General features: G+C 33.9%; 1 protein-coding gene across 1 annotated transcript; it reads right to left on the bottom strand.

The window, feature by feature from the left end:
* Nucleotides 1-1,976: 1,976 nt before the first annotated feature.
* Nucleotides 1,977-6,480, bottom strand: LOC131068318 (leucine-rich repeat receptor-like protein kinase PXC1). The gene is made up of 2 exons (XM_058003487.2): nt 4,889-6,480; nt 1,977-2,919 (listed from the first exon to the last, which is right to left on the bottom strand). The coding sequence occupies exons 1-2, from the start codon at nt 6,141-6,143 to the stop codon at nt 2,276-2,278; spliced, it is 1,899 nt and encodes a 632-aa protein (XP_057859470.2). The 5' UTR covers nt 6,144-6,480; the 3' UTR covers nt 1,977-2,275.
* Nucleotides 6,481-26,566: the final 20,086 nt, after the last annotated feature.

A 26,566-nucleotide genomic window follows, 5' to 3' on the forward strand; every position in this document is an offset into this window, starting at 1 on the left:
AGAGGTCCCATGCCCTTCCAAACAATGAAAGTTCATTTCAGTTGGTGGCCCGAACTTCTACTCAGCTCATTAACCCCTTTACTTTCCAGACACCTCATACAATCAGAGGGTCCCATGCCCTTCCAGACAATGAAAGTTCATTTCAGCTGGTGGCCTGAACTTACTCAGCTCATCAACCCGTTTCTTTTCCAGACACCTCGTACAATCATTTCTAGACATGTGGAACCAAGCTGTAAAGATATGTCATCCACTACCCACAACCCCTTTCCCCTAATCATGTATTAGGTCGGTTTTAGGTCAGTGAGCTTTTGTTGCCAGCGAAAACATTCACATGTCATTGTCCCACTTGATTTTCTTGCACAGTGAAAAGTGTATTTGTGTCAGAAGCAAGGGGGCCAAAAAAGAGTGATGAAACTGAAGAAAAATGATGCCACCCATTTGTTCTAAATTTTATATGCTCTCACCAATCCAGGTTAAAAAACTATGAACTCAGATTGCAAGATACCAATTCACACCTTCAATGCAATGGTAGATTAGATGCTCAAAATTTTATCCTGTTGCAAGTGTGGATATTGCATTCACTAGCAGATGATATAACAACACATCCAATACAACCTCATGACTCAAATCTCTTTCCGGACAAACTCATCTTTTAAGAAACAACTAAAACCACATTGAAAAGGCATTACACATCCAATACAACCTCATAACTCTATTATCTCTTCCCAGCCAAGCTCATCTTTTAAGAAACAACTAAAATCACATCGTAAGGCATTGCCCAAATGATTTCACTGGTAAGCCTTGATGCTGCAAAACAATCCTCTTTATTAACTATAGCCCTCTTTAGTGGCATCTTGTAACAACTATAACCCTCGGATTCCTCACATTCTTCTTGTTTTGCAGCATGGGACACAATAGCAAACTCATATTTTCAGGGAACAAACTTCAACAACGAGATCAAAGGCTGCCAAAATAAATTCATTTATAGGTCATGGCACTGCCAAAGAAAATCTGTACATGATATGATCCTCCTATTATTAGCACCTAATCCTTTAACTCCTCACATTCTCGTTGTTTTCCAGCATGACAAAATAGTTCAGTCTTGATTCATTTCAAAATTCACCCTATACCTTGTAAACTTAGCTTAGTAAATCATTATAATAATGCTCTTCAGTATTAAACTTCCTGCGGTGCACACAAGTTAATGAAAAACTTTTCGGTATCATCATACTGAGCCATATTATCTGTAGTTTAAAGTTGGAAGATTTTGGTTCATCCTACAGCAGGGTGAAAAAGATTCACTCAAATTACACAGGAACAAATCCTATCCCATTCTGAAAGAGAGTCTCTACCTTAATTACATGCTTTTGAGCTTCCAAGTTTAAGACCCTTCTTTTTCTTAAAGTTTTTGTACTGCTTCTTCCAGAGTTTTCCATCAGCTCAAAAGGTACTCAACAAAATTAAGGCCAGAACATAAATTTACTTGTTTTGCTACAAGAATATCCATCCTAAGTTCAGATGTCAATTAGCCAGTGTATAAATTTGACTTGGATAATGTAAACCATGTCTCTGGGCTTGCTATCGGTTGGTTTCTAATACATACCATCTAGTGGTGAGCACAGTTATATGGTTTACATCATCTAATAGAAGCCCACAAAATTTCTATATAATAGGCATTGCCACATACAGGCACATAGACAAACAAACAGGCCTCCCAGACATGATAGAAGAACACAAAGCACAAACATAAGATGATGAAGACTTCCGTTCCCTTTGAGACAGATATAACATTAAAAAAGAATGCACAGATTATTCCACTTACAGAAGGTCTGTAGTTAAATTATCCATGAAAGATTTGACTGCAATTTTTGGTTATTCCTTAAATTATCTCACATAAAGATTGTCTTCACGGGTACTGTGAAAGCAAGAAAAGAGCCTAACGCTAGTTTCAAGCACTCTCTGACATACACTTCGAATGAACAGACAACTAGAAGCAATTACTTATTTATCACGGTAACCAGTAATTACTGGTAAACAATCTTGCCCAGCAAATTCTCCAACAGACAGACACAATATTAGAAAACCCCTCTAACTGAAATATAAACCATAAAAAATGTGCCCTCAGGAACTTGAGAGACATTACAAAAAATTCTTGTTCCAGCAATTATAGTGAGACTCTAGAAAAGATATAATACAGCAAATTAACAGCTCTCACAATAAACAAGAAAAATAGGAAGCAAACGATGGCAGAACCCAAATGAAGCTAAGTGATGCTTCAGTAACTGTTTACAATATCTTCTGAGATAGAAGGAGAAACAGAGTGGGACTCATCCCACTCGCCATGTGGAGACTGCTCGACCCTTATATCCTCTATCATCTTAACAACTTCGCTCATCTTGGGGCGCTGCTCAGGTGACTGTGAGACACAGGTCAGAGCAATCTGTAACATAGAAACCATCTCTTCTTCAATGTTCTTGTACCTCATCAATTCGAGATCAAACACTTCTGCTGTCCATTCCTCACGAACTATAGACTGAACCCATTTTGGGAGATCAACTCCTTCCTCTTGAGAATGATAATGTACAGGGGCTTTTCCAGTCAGAATCTCAAGCAGCAAGACACCAAAGCTATAAACATCAGCTTTTTGTGACAACTTTTTGGTCTCATTCTGTTCAGGTGCTCTATATCCTGCCAATCTAGTTGATACATGAGAAGAGTTAAGGAGGAGAGCAAGTCCAAAATCAGAAATGCACGCATTACCATTTTTGTCCAAAAGAATATTGGAGGACTTAATGTTGCCATGTGGAACCCTTAAGGATCCATACTCCTCATGGATATAAGAAAGACCTCGGGCAGCTCCTAAAACCAAACTGATACGTGTAGTCCAGTCCAAAGGTGTCCTTCCAGGACCTCGATTCCCTGATTCAAATAATATTTATCAAAATGAAACAAATCTTAACTCATGAAAGATAAATACATGAAGTGGCAAACCAGAGATCAAAGTATAAGTTAAGAAGTAGTAGCCAAATTTCTGAGCTGGCAGCTTGAGATTACATAACAAATGGAGAACAAAATAACTTTAAAGATGGTTGAAAGATTCCTTATTGATCCCACTTGCAGAACTTTATACAAAGAGATCCAAATAAAGTGAAACACCGTGCTGCATTTTAACTGCAATGCTTCAGATTCTGCATTAGGAACTTCATTTATACTTCTAACTTAAAGGGAATCACACGTTATTGTTCCAGCAGAATGCACAGAAAAAACAATGCATCACATATCAAAAAGGCCACACACAAATGAAACTTTCCTTATTGCTTAAATGGTAAAATTTCATCATCTGTAAACAAATCAAAACAAAATCAAACAAAAAAAACTGGAACCTTTTTTTATGACATTGCCAGGAAAAAGGAAAGAAATCCCAAGACTGAAAAAAGAACTGACGATGTGTATTGAAGAGTTTGAAAGGCAATAAAACACAAAAAACCGCATTACAAGTAAAATGCATGTAGATAATGGGTCCACAAACAAGTTACAAAAATTAAAGACCTGGGCATCTTCACAAATCAAGCTACAGAAGAAAAGGGCAAAAAGCCAACGCCTGCAGTGGGATCCTCTGAACCCCTACAGCTCATGCTATTGAATGCAGATAGAATCCAGTACAGATTTCTAAATGAGGCAGTAGCACGGTACATCAACATTGAATTCATGCACAAACCACACTAAAAAAATAGCCCCACAAATAGTAACAGAGGTAATCTAACACACACCTGAATATACTGCATCTCTTAAACACAGATTCAAGCATCAAATGTCCAGAGATCAATAAATCATCCAAGATCAATGAAGCATGAAAAAACAAAATTGAAAACATGGGCAAAAATACAGTGCTACAAGCAAAACCTCGTATATGCCTCAATACAACTGAAATCTTCAACAGTGAATATAAGTCGGAACATGAAAGAAACCATCATTGAAATAAAGGCAAATCTTTTCCCAAAATGTAAAAATGCGATGCAAACACAAATAGATTGCAATTCCTGAAAAAGATACAGATATAGACTTTGATAGCTGACACGACCACACAACAATCTCCCTTTGATAATAACAAATAGACCAGAACTGAAGAGTACAATCCTGTAATGAAATATAAATATTTAACAAACCAAAACAGAAACTAGAAAACATCAAGGTAAAAACATGCACTCAAGTAATCTATCATCATGTCGACACAAAGAAAACCCAGATGTCTAAACTTTGACAGAACAGACACTTATCCCAGCAAAAGGAAAACGGAAGGATAACCAAAAATGTGTAATCTAACAGTAATCTCTTTTGATTACCGTAGTCGAACAACTAAAACCTTTAAACAAATTACGCACACAAAAAAGGAAAAAGGAAAAATCGAAAACTGAATGTTATAAGAACTTCTTAAAACCTAGAAAAAAAAGGAACGTATCACCTAACCGGAATATAAAATGAAAAGCATGCAGAAAAACCTGACAAACATTCTATTCCATGTCAAGAAGAAAAAGGACAAATAACTAATTCTGGCATTAGTTTAGAACCCACAGATCGATTCAGGGGGGCGAGACACCCAAAGTCTGTTAATGAGCAGAAATTCCCATAACCATTGCCTGGCTTTTTATCAGTGCCAAACTTGCCATAACTCCTACAAAAAAGCTATCGAAATATATGATTCAGCTAATCCAAGAACAAACATAACTTCGACAAAGGAACCCGCTTATCCAGACGGCAATGAAGTAAAAGGATCCATACAAAAAGCAAAAAAGTTTAAATTCTGTTAACTAGCCCAAACACAAATGGCATCAAAAGCAAAATCTGAGAGCAAAATCCATGACAACAACTACTCCCTCCATGAACATACCGTGCAGAAGCGAATAGAGGCTCCCATTGGGCAGATAATCATACACAAGAAGCTTCTCCTCTTTTGCATAATAATAAGCCCTCAGCTTGACTATATTGGGATGCCTAAGCTTCCCAATCATCTCCATATGCTGCTCAAAATCCTTCCTAGCCAGCGGACTCACATCTTTCAGTCTCTTGACAGCAACAACGCAGCCATCATCAAGGACAGCCTTGTAAGCAGTCCCAAAGCTCCCTTTACCCAACATCTCCGCAGAAGCTCTCAGCAAATCTTCCAGCTCAAACTGCTTCTTTCTGTCAAAAAACACCAATTTAGACCTCTCCATTTCAGGCGTGCCGGCACCAGAAAAGTCCGTCTTTTCGACCCCACTCTTTCTGTTAATCCTCGCCTCTCGCGCATACTTTCTCCAATAGTAGGCAACAAAAACAAGCGCTATTAAAATGAGCACAGCAGCATCACCCACAACAATGGCCACAATAGCGCCTGTGCTCAATGTCTTACTACCCTTTTTTGGAGAGGGAATCGAACCCGGGTTGGGATCAGGGTCTGGACTAGGGTTCGAAGGCACAAGAACCGGACAAGCAGAAAAAGGGGGCGATTTACCGCATAGCCCCGCATTGCCAATAAAAGCCGAGGACGAGAATTTTTGAACCAAATTCTGCGAAATTTCGCCGGAAAGCTGATTGTTGGACACATTGAACTGCGTCAAAAAGCTCAAATCAGGCACGGGTCCTGTCAGAATGTTATTCTGCAACTCGAGCGTCAAGAGACGCGAAAGATTGCGGAACCCAGAAGGGATCTGGCCGTGCAAATTGTTGTTAGAAAGGTCAAGGCGAAGCAAGCGCTTAAGGAGAGAAAACTCGGGGGGAATCGAACCCGAAAAATCATTAGAGCTCAAATAAACCAGTTTTAAATTAGAACAGTGAGACAGAGCATCCAGGGAGCCATTAAGGCGGTTGGATTGCAGGTTAAGGAGCCTGAGCTGATCGAGGCGGCCAAGTGGGTCGATGGGTCCTCGTAAATTGTAATTGCTCAGCGAAACAAAGAAAACTCTGCCATTTTCGCAGGTTATTCCCTGCCATTTGTCTCTGCAAGCGTCGCTGGTGCTCCAGTTCAATAACTGGTGAGAATCTGCGAGGGCCTTGAATTCCAACAACACCTCCGTATCATTGACAGATATTGAAGACACTGGAACAATACTAGTAGTAATGCTAGTTAGAGTTACTAACATCAGTAGTAGTAATGGAGCAGCCATTGTTGTAGGCTTGTTCAGAAGACCAGCCTGCCAATGCTGTGCAGTGCCTTTAAAGCAGATTTAGTGAGGGGAATTTTATGGGTTTTTCTATTAACAGGCACACATCACATTGTGTCATAATGGTTTCGTCTACAACACAACATGATCATTAAATTTTTTATTCTGGTTGATGTTGGGGATGCCAAACACTGCCTGCCCCACTCCTAGCAGCTGTCTCTGTGCCGTAGTCAGCGCTTAAAAATTTCATTTCAAGATTTTGAATTTTCATGCGACGGAGATCTTCATGAAATGATTTTAATTATTATCTCCAGACTAGATGTTTGCATTGGCTTGGGAGAATCCCAAGTGAGGGGGATAGAAATTAAAACAATATTCTGTTTTAGTTTTTTTTTTGGGGGGGGGGTTTGGAATATTAAGAGCTAAGGTTTTGATATTATAAGGATAAGATTTCATGTTGTTTAATTAAAAAAAAAAAATTGGAATCTTGTTTTTAATTTTTGTGGAGAGGTGTTACTTAATAATTGAAAATAGGCTATAGAAAAAAAGAGGGGCTAGAAATAAGAGCAACTTGTTTATTGAAAAAAAATGACACGTGGTTTTACCATTTTTTATCTTTTTATTTTATTTGTTTTTATTTTTGTCACCAATAAATTTTTATTTTTTTTAAATAAGTAATGAAAGTGTCTTCATGTAATTTTTAATTAAGAGAAAAAAAGAATTTGAAATCTTTCCTTCTTTTATTGGAGTAGATTCTATTTAATAATTGAAAATAGACTATAGACAAATGGAGGGCTAGAAATAAGCAACAACTTGTTTATTAAAAAAAATGACACTTGACTTCACCATTTTTTTTCTTTTTATTTTATTTGCCTCTATTTTTGCAGCCAAAAAATATTATTAAGAATTTCACTTAAAAATATTATTTGGAATGACTCTTGAAATACAAATTACTTTTCAAAAAGTTAAGCAAGAGCTAGTAGCCAAAATAATCTAAGGAGAGTGGCATGCAGATCTCCCTTAGTTTATTTTGGCTACCACTCAGTGCTCAATTTTTTTAGGAGTAATTTGTGGAGCTAGCGGCCCATGCAATTGCTAATTTTGTTGCTTATTATTTTTAAGGAGTGTTGCTAAGAATATTTATATTAAATAAAAGGGAAATTTTGGTGGCAAATAAAAGAGGGAAAGAAATTTATGAAGACAAATGACATTTTTTTCCAATAAGCAGTTATGCCTATTTTCAACCCCTTTTTTTTTCTACGACCTATTTTCATTTATTAAACAATAGTGCAGGATTGTGTGAGGTAATGTGGGTGGAATAGATACCTTTCAATCTTTGGCTCTCAACTAAAGAGACTTCAACCCAAATCTCTTAGGTGGAATAAATGCCTTCCAATTTTTGGCTCTCAACTAGCCTAAAGCTCATGTTCTTGTATAGTAGCAAAACTATCTTATGGATGATTTAAAATTATCCTTTGAAAAATAATTAAAGAGTTTTAATTGATGATGAGATAATATATAATTGTATTTCAATTGAGAATTTATATTGTACATAAAATTGATAAAGAGGGTGTACAAGACATGTTTCACGTCAATTTGTCACAATCTGTGGTGAATATTATAATATTTATTGTGTTTGATAATCATGATCAAGAATGTGAAATTGGAACTACGTCGTTCAAATTGTGATAGGTATATCCACTATGGTTTTGTTTTGCTCTAAAACAAGTTCATGCTTATAGTTTAAATTGGATGCTTTGTTTCTATCCAGAACTATCACCTATGGATTTTATCCTCGGTACCTACTCACTTTAGACTATACTTGAAAATGGGGTGGTATTGAAAAGCACCTTGAGGATCTAGTGTGTTCACAAAAAATTTATAAAAACTTCCTTAATAATAAGTCAAAGTATGAGAAATTATTGAAGACACATCATGCAAGTAAATCAAATGCCTAGGATTCTAAAGTTTTGATTTGATGTTGATATAGATGTGTTAAGAGTGATTAGGGTCCAATGATGTACAATGAGATTATCCAACTATTCAATGATTGATTATTTTAATTAGATGATACAACATCTTGGGTCCTACCCATAATTTACCTTTAAGCCTCCAACCATCCTTCATCTATCCCACCATGGCTCATGCTCATTTCTCACATCCCTCATATTGTTCAACCCTTTCTCACTACTTCTATAGTTACAACTTTTATTCATATACCTATATCTAGGTATTCCAGCCTCATGTCTCAACCCATAGGCACCCCACTTTAATTACTCACATTCCTATTATTTCTTCTAGTTGTTGCTTGTACACCCCAATCCCCCACAATCCCACTTACCCACACAAAAAAATAAAAATAAATATTCACCTATTCATACATACTCTCAACACAACACTTTATTATGTGTATGCTTGTTAGCTAAATTATTTTCACAAATATTGAAAGGTTATGCACTTAATTGGTTTTGGTCCCTACCTCATGCTTATATTCATTGTTTTAGAGACCTAGCTTATTATTTAAATTATTATTTTCAACATAATGTTGAGCTTAAAGTCACATTTATCATATTAACATAATATAAAAATGGCCAAATGAAAAAATCAATGATTAGTACCTAGATTCCAAATCATAACAACTAAAATATCATATCAATGACTAGACAACGTGCCTTGAGGTTTATTTATTGAAATTCTCCTTCCTATCATTAAAGAAAGAGAGACTTTCAATACATAAATTATTTCATTTTTTTCATATAAATTATTTTTGTTTTTTGTCATCAAGTTACACAAGTATGAGCTTGAAATATTAGATAAAAGTCTCTTGAAGTATGACACCTATGACACTCCACTTTGTCCCTGAAAGTTTCAATTGAACTCATCTTTTTGATAAATAACCAATGAGAGTTGATTTTACCACAAGCACAAGACTTCAAACAATGACAGTACCATAGATGATTTCCAGGCCAACACCACTAACCTAAAACAAAAAGACCATAGAGACTTCACTGGATTAGTTGATCCTCAACATGTAATGTTATAGTAACTTTAGCAGCATCAACTTATTAGTTTCCCTCTTTTGAAATTGATTGATACATATAGAGGTGTCCCAAATTACTTCAATGAATGCATTTTTCAACTATCATCGAACATTCAAACACATTATAGTTTAGGTGCACAACAACTAATCCAAAGATCCAAGATCATGGTGGTAATAATGTGGTTTTAGTTTAAATGGTATCAATAACGATAGAAACAAATTTGTAGCACCTTTATTTTCAAAATCTTAAAATCTAATAGAGTGAAATTTGATGACAAGGATCATCTTAATCTTAATTATAATGATTACATTATTTTTATTGATAAATCTAAAATTACATTTAGCACACCAACTTTAGTGTTATTGATGAAGGTGTTAATCACATTGGTATCAAAGATAACTATGTAGGCAAGGGAACATCAATGCTATACAATGTGGTGATGTTATGGTTGACCCTTAATTTTTAATGAATATTTAAATAGAAATAAAGGTGCTTCAAAAAAGTCAATGTTGCAAAGTATGTGTCACTAGCTCTACATTCTCATTATAATGCTCAAAGTCTCGATAATAAAAAAGACTATCAAAAAGTCCAAGAAGCAAACTTTCATATGCAAGGTACATAACCTAGGCTTACATATCCAAAAAAACAATGAAATTCCTACCTTTACACCATATTTTTGTTTGTAGAAAGATATTACAATATTATTCATTATAATCATTGTCACATGTGCATTGTGACACTATAAATCTAAAAAAGATGTTTTTGACATACATGGCAGTAATCAATATGATACATCTATTAGTCATATCAAGGTCGACTCACAAATACCTAACCTTACCTATATCATTTGTTCCATGTTTCAATTGCATGCCCTTAATTACATGGTATTGTCATGCCCCCTTTCTATTTTTAGCACTTACTATTTTAAATAAGTTTGATTGTCTAAAAATAGTAATTCATGACCTATAGATAAACTAGGAAAGTCAAATTGTCAAAAGGAATGATTTAAATCAATATTAATGACAATTAATAAATGTTATTTGAAATGTTGTTAAAATCCAAAAGATGGTATGAGTTTTGAATTAGCAACTTTATCCTACAAACTAAAAATGGAAGTCGTCAATTTAAGAGATAAAATTGACAATTTGGAATAGAATGCTGGAAGGTGGTTGACAAATTGCAAGTGAGTGTTTCTATTTGAGTTTCAAACATATTTCCATCAGACATCATAAGCATTGGATCTGGGCCCTCGAGTTTGAATTTGAACAAGTTTCTATTTAGCTGGTTGGAGTTGGCAACATTCATTCATTCATTGTTTGGACTAATGGATGTCTATTGCATATCAAGAGAATGGGGAACACATGTTTGATCTAGATTTCTCAAAATTTTTGAATTTAGAAAAAATCTATCCATTCCACATCTATTTATTCCTTTCATTTTTACTTTGGCATGCTTTCTTGTATATATTTCCATGCATACCAAGATGGGGTTGAATTGCAAGGAGAAAATCTCATACCCTATAGACTCACTCCTTCTCATTATGTTACTTTGTGTTGATGTCATGAATACATTATCTTAGTACTCAATTTATCTCATTTGGTGCACTCATTGTCATTTAGCCCTAAACTTCTCAATCATCCACCACTCCAACTCCTAATAGTTAGGATTGATTATCTCTTACATCATTCTCGTACATAGGACTATATTGCATATGCAACCCTTTCTCTTAGACTAGATAACATCTTTAACCGAGTCCAACCTTTTCTAAATTCAAGATTATCACTCTCAAATCATGTGTCTAGGACTTGTATTTAAGGATATTAACCTAGGTAATTGAGATTGTTGGTTGCCATGACAAAGCATTCATAAAAACTCAATCACAATTGCATTAGTTTTAGTTACATTAGTTGCATCACCATTTTATAGCTATGGTTGGCATAGTTTTAATTTTGGTACTATATATAACATGGCTTGACTATTACCAAGATAGCTAATGACCTTCCCTTCACTTATAATAGGCCCAATTGTGCTTTTTACTTTAACGTAACCCTTTACTCAACTTACATGAATAGAAGAGGCGTGCACATTTCAAGTCGCCACATTAGTCACAAATGACCGCACTAAATAAGACTATGTCATGTGCGTAATTCTATCCTAGGAAATAGAAATCTTAGAACATATCTATCATCATCTCCTAATCTGTGTTTCAATATCAAATTTCGATGTTCAGTCTTTTTTCATAGCAAAGCAATTTGTCAAAGAGATCAAAATTAATATCACTCAATCTTAGATATTTTTTTAGCTCCTTGATCATTTTATTTCGCAATCTCAGTTATTCAAATCTCAATATTAATTTCAACTCTTATTTTTTAATTTTAATATTATTGGATTAGATTTATTTCCTTTCAACTACAATCACACTTAATGCCATATTATTATAAAGACTAAAATATATATATTATTATTAAAATTTGCTTTAAAATATTCTAAAATGAAAATTAAGTTGAAATATAAAGACTATATATGTATGCTAAAATAAATCAAATTGAAATAGAAAGTTAATATGATATTTTTATAGTGACCCGTAAAATATAGGTCAATGAGAATGATTTGAAAAACACCCAATCAAACCATATTAAAACATCACATAACATATTCTTATATTTTAGAGACTAATACACCCTTATATTCCAGAGAGCATGGTTGTCAACAATTCCCACTCTAAAGTGAATGACTCAAATATTACAATGAGAAATAACACTGTTCGTAATTTTCGATTCAATTTTTTTCCTAAAAAATTGAAAATGACTCTACATCTACTCAACATAATCAACATAAACAACATGTAAGTTGACAAATTAAACATGTCTTGATTACACCCCACTACACAATGATAACACCACATTAAATTCTATACCCTACATCTATTGAACATCTATTCAAATCAAACAACATAAACAACCTGAAAGTTAACAAATTAAACATCATTGATTGCAAAGCACTATAAAATGATAATGGCGCATTACATTCTATACTTTTTTTCTTCCAAATCCAAACAAATTTACACTAAATAAAAACAACATAATACATTATTACCTTCCTACTATGAACCTAAGATGATAAATACAATCAACCTACTAGAAAGCACTACATAAAAAATTATTACAGTCAAAAGATGGTACAACTTGTAAACGTGTGCTAGTGTGTATTTGAACACAAATCCATATTCCTAAGCAAACCTCATTATTTTCATGATGTGGGTGTAGAGGAAATGTAACCATTCAACATGGCCCCATTTTTCTTACCCTCCCAACAAATTGCAGCTGTTCCAACGACCATGTGACCACATGATTATTTTTTTGGCCCCCCACTCCACCATGTTATTAGTCAAATCGTTGTCCAAATCATTCCTAACTTGCATCATTACCCTAATATTATTATATTATATTATATCATAGGGCATAAGAGATTTTCAATGAACATTTAAAAATACCCTAATATTATCATTATTATTATATCATATGGGCATGAGAGATTTTCAATGAACATAGAAAAAAATACCCTAATATTATGGTTATATCATATGGGGATGAGAGATTTTCAAGGAACATAAAAAATAGTAATTGGATGGAGTCAACCCATAGGTTTATATGCCCAAGGGATTTTGGGTTTCCTAAATATAATATGATTTATCATATCATAAGGGATTTTGGGTTTCCTAAATATGCCCTAAAAGCATAAATGTATGGACTAATCCCAAGGGCACATATTTATTTATATTAAATTTTGCATAGAAGAGGGAATAAGTTTTAAAGTCAAATTTTGGAATGAGCAAAGCTATATATTAGATGTATTATAATCACTACTGTACAATTGAGGTATTCCATTGCATTAGATTTAAATTTGTAAGTTGGATGTCAATTATTATTGTTTTTATATTAAATCAAGATAGGTTTGATGCAGATGTTTATCATAGCATGCTTATGGACAAGGTGAAAATAATAGTTTTGATTATTTATATGTTATGATTATTGAACAGATAGAATTGGTCTATAAATATTTATCATAGCATGTTTATAGACAAGGTGAAAATAACATTTATGATTATTTATATATTATGATTATTCAAATAGATAGAATTGATTTATAAATGTGTAAAGTCAATTATTTCAATATGAATTTTAATGTTTTTAAATTATTTTAAGGATGTTCTTATTTTCTACATCTTTTGACTTTTTTTTTTTTTAAATGTTGAGAGATTCTTCTTTAAAATCATTAAATATATTTTGAATTTTATTTTAAAAAATGGAGGGAGTGATAGATACAAATCATTCATTAGTATAGAATTTAAAATATATATCAATTAGATAACTTGTCACTTCATCTTTTCCATCTAGAATTTATAATCCAAATCAAATGCAATAAGTATACTTCTAGCTCTCTCATTAGTGTCATTTTCATTCTCTTTGTAACTTTATATGGTTAAGGGGAATATGGAATTGTCTTATACCTCATAATGTCACGTGTTCCTCTTAAAGTTATCAAATCCTACTCAACAAAACTCTCTACTATTGTCTATCCTCAACACCTTGACCTTCGTCTTTGTTTGGTTCTTTATAAAATATTTTAATACCTAAACTTTTAAAAGAATTTAGATGTCTCCCCGAGGAAGAACACTCATATGTTTTTTGAGAATTCATTAATAAAAGATACACAACAAATGAATTTTCTTAGTGAAGGTATATTAACAGGATCGATTATGTGACTATAAATTAGATCCAAAATCCTTAATGATCTATCAAAGCCCGAGTAAAATTTAACATTATTTTTCTTTCCACATATACACGATTCACAAAAGCCAAAATCTAGGGAACAATCAAGTAGCCCCTTTATTAAACTCTTAGATCTTTATGCCCTGAGGCCTTTCTCACTAATGTGGTCCATATGTTTTTCCACAGCATAGTTAAATCTTAGCAAGAAGCTTATGATTACCCTTTTGAGATTACGGTGTTTCTACCTTTGAGAGTCCTAACATTTTTTTAATTAATTTATTATGTTGCATATTTTATTTGTTATATCTTAAGAGTTATGTTACCAAGTTGTTATGTTATTTTGTGGGGCCCATTTGAGTGTTGTCTTTGTACATGGATAGTGTGGAGCACAAAATTGTGCCTCTTGTCACTTGGGGGCTCATCTTGGGCAAATGAATTTTTAGGAGCGATTGGGTGTCATGTGTCTTGTGGTTGTTGAGATAACTCTTATCAGGATATGGAAACTGCTAAATCGAGACTTGCAGGATGAGAAGAGTTAATGTTTGGTAGTTTATATTTATGGCGAGTTCAATTTTTAAAATGTAGATTTATACATGTTGGATGCCCAAGTATAGATTTGACAGGTTTCTATGTAAAGCGTGTTGTTGTACATGGAAACTTACCATTATGGAAAGACGGTTTTAGTGGATTAGAAATTTATATTTGCAACCTCTTAAGAACATAGAAAGTTCATGTTTTGAGCACCACTTGTCTACCTAGGCATGGAATATGGTTTTGGAAACCATGGGCACTTACCTTTCATGTATTAGGCTCTATAAATATGTTGGTGCCTTAGTTGTTTTGTATGAGACGGTTTGATCATTTGTGAGATGTTGTTATGATGTCAGAAACTCTCCAGAAATATTTGTCGTTGTAACTACACCTAAAAGAGCATAGACTCTGATTATTGTATTGTAATCCTTCTTACTAATAATACAATTAATCTATGCTTTTGGTGTGTGGGTTTTTCCCAAAAGGGTTTTCAACATAAATCTAGTTTTCATTGTTTTATGTGTTTGAAACTAATTTGCCTCTGTGAATCTAAATTTGTATTTGGTTTGTAAGAATTTTTTGCATTGACTCTCCTACAAGTTTTTGCATTAAGAAGGTTGTTTCCGCACTCTACTTTCCTTTCATCCCTAAATTAAAAATCTCATAATTATTATATTTCTTATGCTTTATTATTTTTATATGATGATTATTAGCTTTTAATTTTTTATTAGGCTAAAATGATCTATAAATTTGTAAAGTATATTATTTAAATATAAATTTTTAACATCTTTAATGTTCTTAGTGGGCGTGGTTTAGTGGGGTGGCTTTTATTTTTCACATCTTTGGCCTTTAAAAAATTGTTGAGAAATTCTTCTCTTTAATATCATCATCAATTTTATAAGTTGTATCTTCTCAAATATGTATTGAATTCCTTTTGAAAAATGAAGTGAGTGATAGATACAAGCTATTCTTTAATATAAAATTTAAAATATGTATTGATTAGATAAAATATTATGATCACGACTTCTACCTAGGATTTATGATCCAATTGAGTCCATTGAGTACACTACTAGTTCTTTCTATTTGCATCATGTTCATTGTCACTATAACTCCATCTTAATAGGTTAGTACAGAGTTGTCTCAAGTCTCATAATGTCATTCTTTCTATAAAATTGATCAAATTCTACTTAATAGAACTCTCCACCTATATCTATCCTCAATACCTTGATCTTCTTATTTGTTTGGTTATCTATGATAGACTTAGATTTTAGATGCTTGAGAAGACCTTAGATTTTTCCTTTAGAAAGAACACTCACAGGTTTTTTGGAGAATTCATTAATGAAAGAAACATAATAAATGGATTTTTCCAATAAGGATATTTTAATTCTATCAATTACATGTCACCATAAATTAAATCTAAAATTTATCAAATATGGAAAAACTATTGAACAAAAAATAACATGACTTTGATTTCCATGTATACATTGTTCATAAAAGTTAAAATATAGGGAACAATCAACTAGCCCCTCTACCAATTTCTTGGGTTTAAGACCCTAAGTTCTTTCTCACCCATGTGGCCCATACACTTTTGTCACAACATAGTGTTATCAACATGAAGTTTATGATTCCCTAAATTAGGAACCTCAAAACTAATTAATAATCGTGTAACCGTTATATTCTATGGTGAGGTCACATTAAGATATGATAGAATTTTGAAAAGAACTCCCTCAACTAATATCATGGCCCCTTACACCATATTGCATCCTTCCTTAGTGAATACCACCTTCACACACACTCATTTTATCTTGTTTATTGAAAACAAGTTCATTGAATATGATTGTTGGCATTTGCATGAAGATTGCATTAATAATATGTTATGTTGTCATTGATGTCAATTAACTAGTAATGATATTGTTGTAATGATGTTTTGTAACTGGTAGGAAGAATTTGTGGAGTGAATCGGTATTGTTATGTATTGGAGAGTTGAACCGGTAAACCCTACCCGTTGATTTGATAAACCCTAACCGATTAAGTTTGGTGAATTGGTTATATTGGTTTATGATTTGATGATGAGTGGTAATGATTATGACATGCATGATTATTGTATGAAGAGAGTTTCAGAGTGATTTTGGTGTGTTGATGAAACGGTTTTTGTCTAGGGAATGAGAAAGTATATTGCATGTAATGCAAAGCGCGTGATGAGTTACTGAGTTCGATGAAATGATGATCAAGGAGCGGTTGAGGTTTTCTTGATTGATGTGCAGAGATTTCTATGTAATCCAACAGTCATACTTGAACCGGCTTGTTTGTAATCTCTATGAGATAATTAGGTTTTTGTTGTGCTACTGACCTAATTGATTTGTTTATAAGGTCTATGATTTGTTTATAAGGTCTATGAGTTGTTTATAAGGTCTATGAGTTGTTTAGTTTCAGAGTTGGCAAAGTTTTAGTTGAGTGTGTGGTTGTCGAACCGGATGATGTATCTACGGTTTGAGTAAAGGCAGATAGGAGCATGAAAAGGATCTGAACAAGCTATTCAAACAGATCAACAAACTCTTGTTGTTTTCTAACAATTACAGTAGATTGAAATCCCCTAACCGGGTAAGCTCTAACAAGCTTGGTGCTATTCAAATCCTCTAACCAGGTGATCCACTAGCTTGGATTTCAATTCCTCTACCGAGGTTACTCCTTACAGGGTATTGCTTCTAACAAGGCATTATAGTCAATCCCTTAACTGGGTGGTCCCTAACAGGATCTATTCTTAACAGGATAGGCTCCTAACAGGGTGAACTTCAAAAGAGTTCAGATAGTTATCTTGTGAGTCTCATCTCACCGTGGTTTTTCCCTTTTGGGTTTCCATGTCAAAAATATTGTGTCAAGTGGTGAATGTTTTTGTGGTTATGTTCTTATGGTTGATTTGCTTAACTACTTAATCCACTTTAATAAATCATGATAACCAAAAGCATTGTGAAATGAAGTTTTACTTATGTCAGTAAAAGCATTTGGATGTTTATGAGTTTGAAGTTGTTTATTGTTATTTTGTTGTAACAATCAACCAATTTATCTTGAGGGTTTTTTATCTTGACAGTGATATTGCATTGATAGTTCTAAGTTTACTTTGAGAGATTGATTTTGAGATTGGTGAAGCTAGTATCAATTTTTCTATCTACTGATTCACCCCCCCCCCTCTCAGTAGTTGACCATATTCTTATTCTTTCATCATACCATCAATTGGTATCAGAGCTAATCAGGTACTCTAAGGTCTAAGCCTAACAATTTGAGGTAAGGATCTTGCATATCATAATGAATAAGGAAGGTCCAAAGTTTAATAGAGAGAACTATAGGATATGGAGTGATAGAATGAAAATTATATCAAGAGTAGGAAATCAATACTGGGAACATGTCGTTACTCAATATGTTGCACCTAGTGGGACTATGACTGATGATCAGAAGAAAGAGCAACAAGAAAACAATCAAGCATTAGAGGCTATTATCAGTTCTTTGTCTGATGAAGAGTATGTAGATGTTCATGGTCTAGAGACTGCATATGATGTATGGAAAAAACTTGAAGATATTTATAGCGGTGATGAACATGTTAAGATTTCTAAAGAAGAGAGTCTAAGAGGAAAGTTTGATGACATGCACATGGTTGAAGGTGAGAATATCCAACAATATGGTCAAAGGATAAAAGAGATAGTCGGTGAAATTAAGAGTACAGGAGGTAAAGTGGAAGATGCCACAGTGATCAGTAAGGTACTGAAAACCCTGCTACCGGTCTACGCTATTCGAGTTGCAACCATTCAAGAGCTAAAGTCTATTGACAAAACTAAGGTAACCCTTTACTCCATCATTGGCAAGCTTAATGCTTTTGAATTAAATGGTTATGATGGTAGTGTACAAAAATCTAAGTCTGCATTTAGAGCTTCTATTTCTAACCCATCTATGAGGAAAAGTAGAGATGTCAGTCATAGTTATGAATCTAGATCCAACAGAGAAGCTGATGATGAAGACAATTTAGTTGAGCTTGAAGCGTTGTTGGCCAAGCGGTTGCCCAGAGGTACTAGTAAATATAGAGGTAAATTACCTTTGAAATGTTTTGCATGCAACAAGATCGAACACATAGCTACTAACTTTCCTAATGGTGACAATAAGCACAAATGAGAGAAATTCAAGAAGTATAAGGGTAAAGGCAAAAGAGATTGTCTTATTGTTGTTGATGGTGGTATCACCGATGAGGAATCTGATGGTGATGCTAATGAAGATATTATTTTTGTAGCCATTAAAGAGGAGATATCTGATCAGAAGGCGTTAGTATCTCGAATGGATAACTCTGATGATTGGATCATTGATAGTGGTTGTTCACATCACATGACTGGTGACCGGAGCAAACTTCTTTCTTTGAAGGAATTTGATGGCGGAGTTGTAAGATTTGGTAATGACTCACCTTGCATGGTTAAAGGTAAGGGAACTATTTCTCTTAATGGAAAGAGCAATGTAGATGATGTCTACTAGGTTGAAGGTTTAAAGCACAATCTTTTGAGTATGGCACAACTCGATGACAGAGGATGCCCATTGGAGTTTAAGAATGGTATGTGAAAAATCAATGGGAGAAAAGGTGAACTGATTGCAACCGGGATGCAAACTAAAGGTAACCTGTTTCACCTTAATCCTAAAGTCACCAACTATTTAATTACAAAGATAGATGATAGTTGGCTTTGGCATAGGAGATTTTGTCATAGAAACTTTGATAACATTGTTAAAGTGAGTAAGTCCAAGACAATGAGAGGTTTACCTCAGTTGGACAAACCGGTTAATGCTCTGTGTAAGGAAAGTCAATTGGGAAAGATGGCATCCTCAACTATCAAGAGCAAATCTTTTTCAGCGGAACATCTGTTAGATTTGGTTCATACAGATCTTTGTGGACCAATAAGGACAAAAAGTATTGAAGGTGACGGATATTTTATGATCTTCACCAATGATTGCTCAAGGATGATGTGGGTTACAATCTTGAAGGATAATATTGAAGCTTTTAGTAAGTTCAAGGCATTTAGGGCCTTATCCAAGAAGGAGAGTGGTAAGAAGATAAAGTGTATGAGGACTGATCAAGGTGGTGAATTTACTTCTGAGGAATTCACTAGATATTGTGAAGAAAATGGTATCAAACGATCGCTTTCTGCACCGAGGACACCACAGCAGAATGGTATCGCAGAGAGAAACAATCGGTCAGTTGTTGAAGCTGCTAGGATGATGTTGATACAAGGAGGTGTAGCGAAAACTTTTTGGAGGGAAGCTGTCAGCACAACTATCTACACTATGAACCGGATTCTAGTAAAGAGAGGTAAGGACAAGACTCCTTATGAATACACGTATGGAAGATCACCTAATGTTAGTTATTTCAAGATATTTGGAAGCAAATGTTTTATTAAGAGAGGTGATTATGTTAGCAAATTTGAGGCTAAAAGTTATGAAGGTATATTTCTTGGTTATTCCACCAAGAGTAAGTCCTACAAGTGTTTTAACAACCGGACACAAAGAATTATTGAGAGTGTTGATGTTAGAGTGGATGAATATCATGAAGTCTCAGAGGAAACCAGTTTGGAGAAAAAGGATGAAGACCCTTGCATTTTGTTTTTGGAACTAGAAACTGTGAAACCTGAAACCGGTAAAGCAAATACTGATGTACCGGTTCAACCGGAATAAATAAATTCAGAAGAAGATGTTGATAATGAAGAAGATGAACTTGAAGATAATGATCATGTTATTCTGAGATATGTGAGACGCAATCACAATCCTGAGCAGATTATTGGAGATAAGGATGTTGGAGTACTAACTAGAAGAAGAATCAGAGAGAATTCCTGCATGATCTCCACTATTGAACCAAGAACTGCTAAGGAAGCATTTGGTGATGATCATTGGGTTAAAGCTATGGAGGAGGAACTAGATGAAATTAAGAAGAACAACACATGGACCCTAGTACCCCGACCGGTAAATAAAAATGTGATAGGTACTAAGTGGGTATTCAGGAACAAGTTGAATGAAGATGGTGTTGTAGTTTGCAACAAAGCTAGGTTGGTTTGCAAAGGTTATGCACAAGAGGAAGGAGAAGATTATGGTGAGACTTTTGTACCAATGGCAAGACTAGAAGGTGTCAGAACTTTACTTGCATTTGCAGCACATAAAAAATTCAAGGTATACCAGATGGATGTTTAGTCAGCATTTTTGAACGGGATACTGGAAGAAGAAGTATACATTGAGCAGCCAAATGGTTATGCTTTGACTGATGATAAAGACATGGTATGCAGATTGCATAAGGCTTTATATGGATTAAAGCAGGCACCAAGAGCATGGTATGAAAGGCTTCATACACATCTGATGAAGATAGATTTTCTGACAACCAGTGAAGATAGCAACATATATCTCAAATCTGAAGGAGATAAATACTGATCAGCGAAGTATTTGTAGATGATATCATATTTGGAGGTAATGATGACATGAGCAATGATTTTGTAGATGAAATGAAAAATAAGTTTGAAATGTCTCTAGTGGGAGAAATAAAAAAATTCATAGGCTTGCAAATACAACAAATGAAGAATGGTATTTTCATCACATAGTCTAAGTATGTGAAAGAGGTCTTGAATACATTTGGTATGAGTGACTGTAAACCAATTGGGACACCAATGGTTACAGGTTGTAATTTGTCTAAGGAAGATGAATCCACATCTGTTGATGAGAAGGAATATGGGTCAATGATTGGAAAATTGCACTATGTTGTTCACAGCAGACCGGATATAGCTCATGCAGTTGGCCTAGTTTCCAGATTCCAAAAGAATCCTAAGGAAACACATTTGATAGAAACTAAGAGGATTTTTAGATATTTGAAAGGTATTGTTGAATATGGATTATGGTATCCATATGGAGGAAATTTTGACTTGAAGGTGTACACAAATGCAGATTGGGCAGGAAATGTTGATGACAAGAAAAGCACAACCGGTGGAGCATTTTCTCTTGGAGGAAGACTTGTTTCATGGAGTAGTAAGAAGCAGAGTTGTACATCACAATCTACTGCTGAAGTTGAGTATGTTGCAACTTACATGAATTGTACCTAGGCTATTTGGATGAGGCACATTTTGGAAGGTTTTAAGATGAAGATTTTAGAACCTGTAAAGATCTTATGTGATAATACAAGTGCCATAAATATTTCCAAGAACCCTATTTTGCACGCATGAACCAAGCATATTGAATTGAAGCATCATTTCTTAAGGGAAAAAATGCAGAGTAAAGATGTCATCTTGGAGAATATTTCTACCAAGGAGCAGCTTGCAAATATCTTTACTAAACCTCTGCCTAAGACTACTTTTGAGTATCATAGAAGTTAGCTAGGGGTTGTACCCCTTCATGAGGTTAGTTGAGCATGATGTAGATTACATTAGTCCCGGAGCTACTTGCAAAATTTTACAACAGGATTGGTGTAGAAGTGGAGTTATTCCATAGGGGGAGCATCAAGTTGCAGGTTGTTGATGATGAACAATGAAATTTGAAATTGCATGTTTTACTTTCAATTTGGCATTGTTGGCAAAGGGGGAGAAGAACTATGTGATTTGTATGATTGACAGAGAGAAGGAAGACAAGTTGAAGATAAGGTGAATACTTGGTAATGTAAACTAGGATTCCTATTCACAATCACAACAATCAATGGTATTGATATTTGTATTTCCATCAATGCCAAAGGGGGAGCTTGTTGGCATTTGCATGAAGATTGCATTGATGATATGTTATATTGTCATTAATGTCAATTAACCAGTGATGATATTGTTGTAATGATGTTTTGTAACCAGTAAGAAGATTTTATGGAGTGAATTGGTATTGCTATGTATTGGAGAGTTGAACCGGTAAACCCTACCTATTTATTTGATAAACCCTAACCGATTAAGTTTGGTGAATTGGTTATATTGGTTTATGATCTGATGATGAGCGGTAATGATTATGACACGTATGATTATTGTATGAAGAGAGTTTCAAAGGGATTTTGGTGTGTTGATGAAACGGTCTTTGTCTAGGGAATGAGAAAGTATATTGCATGTAATGCAAAGTGCGTGATGAGTTACTGAGTTCGATGAAGCGATGATCAAGGAGTAGTTGAGGTTTTCTTGATTGATGTATAGAGATTGCTATGTAATCCAACGGTCATACTTGAAACAACTTGTTTGTAATCTCTATGAGAGAATTAGGTTTTTGTTGTGTTACCAACCTAATTGATTTGTTTATAAGGTTGATGAGTTGTTTAGTTTCAGAGTTGGCAAAGTTTTAGTTGAGTGTGTGGTTGCCGAACCAAATGATGTATCTACGGTTTGAGTAAAGGAAGATAGGAGCATGAAAAGGATCCAAACAAGCAAGTGTAGTGCTATTCAAACAGATCAACAAACTCCTTTTATTTTCTAACAATTACAACAGATTGAAATCCCCTAACCGGGTAAGCTCTAACAAGCTTGGTGCTATTCAAATCCTCTAACTAGGTAATCCATTAGCTTGGATTTCAAATCCTCTATCAAGGTTACTCCTTACAGGTTATTGCTTCTAACAAGGCATTATAGTCAATCCCTTAACCGGGTGGTCTCTAACATGATATGTTCTTAACAGGAATTTTGTAAAGCTTTAACAGGCTAGGTTCCTAACATTGTGAACTTCAGAAGAGTTCAGATAGTTATCTTGTGAGTCTCATCTCACCGTGGTTTTTCCCATTTGGGTTTCCACGTCTAAAATATTGTGTCAAGTGGTGAATGTTTTTGTAGTTATGTTCTTATGGTTGATTTTCTTAGCTACTTAATCCACTTTGATAAATCATGATAACCAGAAGCATTGTGAAATGAAGTTTTACTTATGTCAGTAAAAGCATTTGGATGTTTATGAGTTTGAAGTTGTTTACTCTTAGTTTGTTGTAACAATCAACCAGTTTATCTTGAGGGTTTTTATCTTGACAATGATATTGCATTGATAGTTCTAAGTTTACTTTGAGAGATTGATTTTTAGATTGGTGAAGCTAGTATCAGTTTTTCGATCTACTAATTCACCCCCCCTCTCAGTAGTTGACCAGATTCTTATTCTTTCATCATACCATCAATGATAACTTCTGGATTTGATTGTGTTGCTTTTTTTGTCATCAACGTTTCGGATCACACTCTGTGATCTATCATCAAGATGTTAAGAATTGCTATCTTTCATATCCTGGCAATTATTAACATACTGATGATGGATCACAGAGTGTGATCCGAAACATCGATGACAAAAAAAGCAACACAATCAAATCCATAATTTATCATATTCATTAGCATGGATTGTGGAAATTTAATAATATTAACAAGTTCATTGCCACACCCAAAAAGTGTAGAATACCAAAAAGAGATTTAGTCCTTCCATCCCCGAAAGCAACCTAACTTTGCCACAATAAACAATCTTGAGATATGAATTATCTCTCAAATAAATCTTCCCATAATGAATGCTCTCATAATTAGAGCACCACTCCCTATAATGATTCATGTGGAATAAAGCTCTAGAGTTGATCAACCATGCATCCTTGCATATATGGAGGGATATGACTAAAACAAATACACCACTATTGTATTTATTAGAGGTTCTTAGAGTCTAAAACATCATCAAATTCCTTCTTGTCATTCTTTTCTTTGTAGTTCTCAATGTAACTAGTTTTGTCATTCTTCCAACACACGACCTTAAATTTAGTAGGAGACTTGAATCTCTCCTTTAATTCAGATTGCTTATCCTTTTTCCACATAACTAGTTTTGTCATTAATCCAATTCCCAACCTTAAATTTAATAGGAGACTTGAATCTCCCCTTCAATTCAGATTCTTTCCTTTGTCCTTCATGTGACCTTTGACAACCACAACATCTATGATGGATTTTATTGTTATTTATATCATCTCCTTTAACAATAAGATACCAACCACCTTATTGAGATTCAAATTTGAGATGTTATTAGTCATTTGCATAAATAGGTTATCTTGTTAATATGATAATAAGCATAGTATTGTGATACACTAGTCTTCTTCATCAATTTTTACATCCACAAATGCTAACTAGTCATATGGAAAATATTGAGGTGCTCCATCATAAAGTCTTTATCATTCATCTTTAACTAATATAGCTTCTTTCATAGAACAATATTGTTCACAAGGCACTTTTTGATACAAATTATTTAACTTTGAATAGAGGGTTTTAGTTGTGGTTTATACAAATATATTCTAGAGAACTAAACTAAAAGGTAAAGTGAACAATTTTTATTTCCTTTCTATGAAGAAGTATCCAATCTTCATCTTTCATGGTGGAATATTTATAACTAGAAACTATAATCTATGAGTCTTGATAAGTAATAATATCTTCCATTTTGAGCTTCTAGTACCAAAATTAGTGTTGTTGAACTTTAAACATCTATTATGGATCCCACTACAAATCCCTCACTCAAAAAAGGATTAATACAACAACCTACTCATCCCATAGATATTACAAGTTGGCTAAAATTTATTTCCAAGTGAAAAAATAATAACCAATTTCTACTTAAATAATAGAGAGAAGCAATGCAAGTAAGATAGATCTAAAATATATTCAATAAAGTAATGGAAATGAAAATAAGATATACCTTGGTATAATCCTCGAAAGGGGGAAAAACTAGCCTCCAAAGCACATCATCTATTGATCTTTAAATAAGGCTACAATATAATGCTAAAGTATTATGTTTTTTTTTATGTAGATCAACACTACATTTGGATGGATTTCGGTAGGATAAAAGAAGTACATAAAATTTATCGTAAAATATTCGTTACAAGCCCTGAATTTATACACAAGGAGATTTTGAAAACCAAAAATAGTTTTCCAAAACAATGGACTCAAATTATGAGTCTAGTGTTGGTCCAATTAGTCTAAGTTGGACACCCATCCGCCCCTCTCCAAGAATTAGACTATAATTATATGTAACTTCTAAAGGTGACCATTGATCCATATGACCAAGGAATTCAAATGTAACTCCAAAGAACTCCATGTGTGTGTGAGAGAGCGAGATAATATATCTTATTCATATTTAATGAATGACCACTATTGGTTAGTCAAAGATGATATTCGTAGTTCAACTTGTAACCCAAAATTCATCGACTTATTTCAACTATCTTAAGACCAATGACACATTAGAAACATAGTCGAAATAATGGAAATGGATCTGATATAGCACCTCATATTGTAAGTCCCTTTGAGATTTTAGAGTGGATTAGTTCTGTAGCCAATCACTTTGCCTTGTTACCTGACATGTTGCACACCTATGAAGTTTTTCATGTTTTAATTTTAAGGAAATATATTATTGATGTTACTTATGTTTATGGTTGGGTGCTCTACAAGTGGAGGTGGATGAATATTTAACCTTGGAGCTCATCCATAGATTGTCACAATTAACATTATGGTGAGGTTGCCACAACTTTAGGAGTGTTAAATATATGAGGGCCATGCATGTCAACCTCTTTCAGGACTTCTATGCTAATAACTCTAATCTTAGGGGGAGGATGTGAGGCCCACCTATTTCTAGTGACTTTATTTTTGTCTATCAAACCTATGGACAATTGATACTTCTAGATTTTCTTACTTTGATTATATTGCATTGTTATATTGGATAAAATGAAGTTAGATGATATAATTAGATAATTAATTTTGATAATATTATGATAACTTAATTTGCTAATAGTTTTAGTTTTCTCACATCATTTAATTATGAATAATTGATATAGAGTTATATTTTTCTCACTTTCATATTATGAATATGTTTGACTTTTATAAAGAAATTACATAAAATATCATCATAAGAGGAATTAAATATAAAAGTGACTATGATCATTAAATTGTTATAATTTTTTAATATATCATAATTATGTTGATTTTTTACCAATATTTATTTCAAGAATGCAAGTGTTTCCATGACCGAAATAATTATTTCGAGGATTTGAAGACAACCATTATTGTGTACTCCTAGTGATATCTCAACCTAGGTTAATGAGGGGACTAAGATCATCATTGTGCGAAATGTGTTA

This window comes from Cryptomeria japonica, chromosome 11 (genome assembly GCF_030272615.1).
Source record: "Cryptomeria japonica chromosome 11, Sugi_1.0, whole genome shotgun sequence".
NCBI classification, from domain to species: domain Eukaryota; kingdom Viridiplantae; phylum Streptophyta; class Pinopsida; order Cupressales; family Cupressaceae; genus Cryptomeria; species Cryptomeria japonica.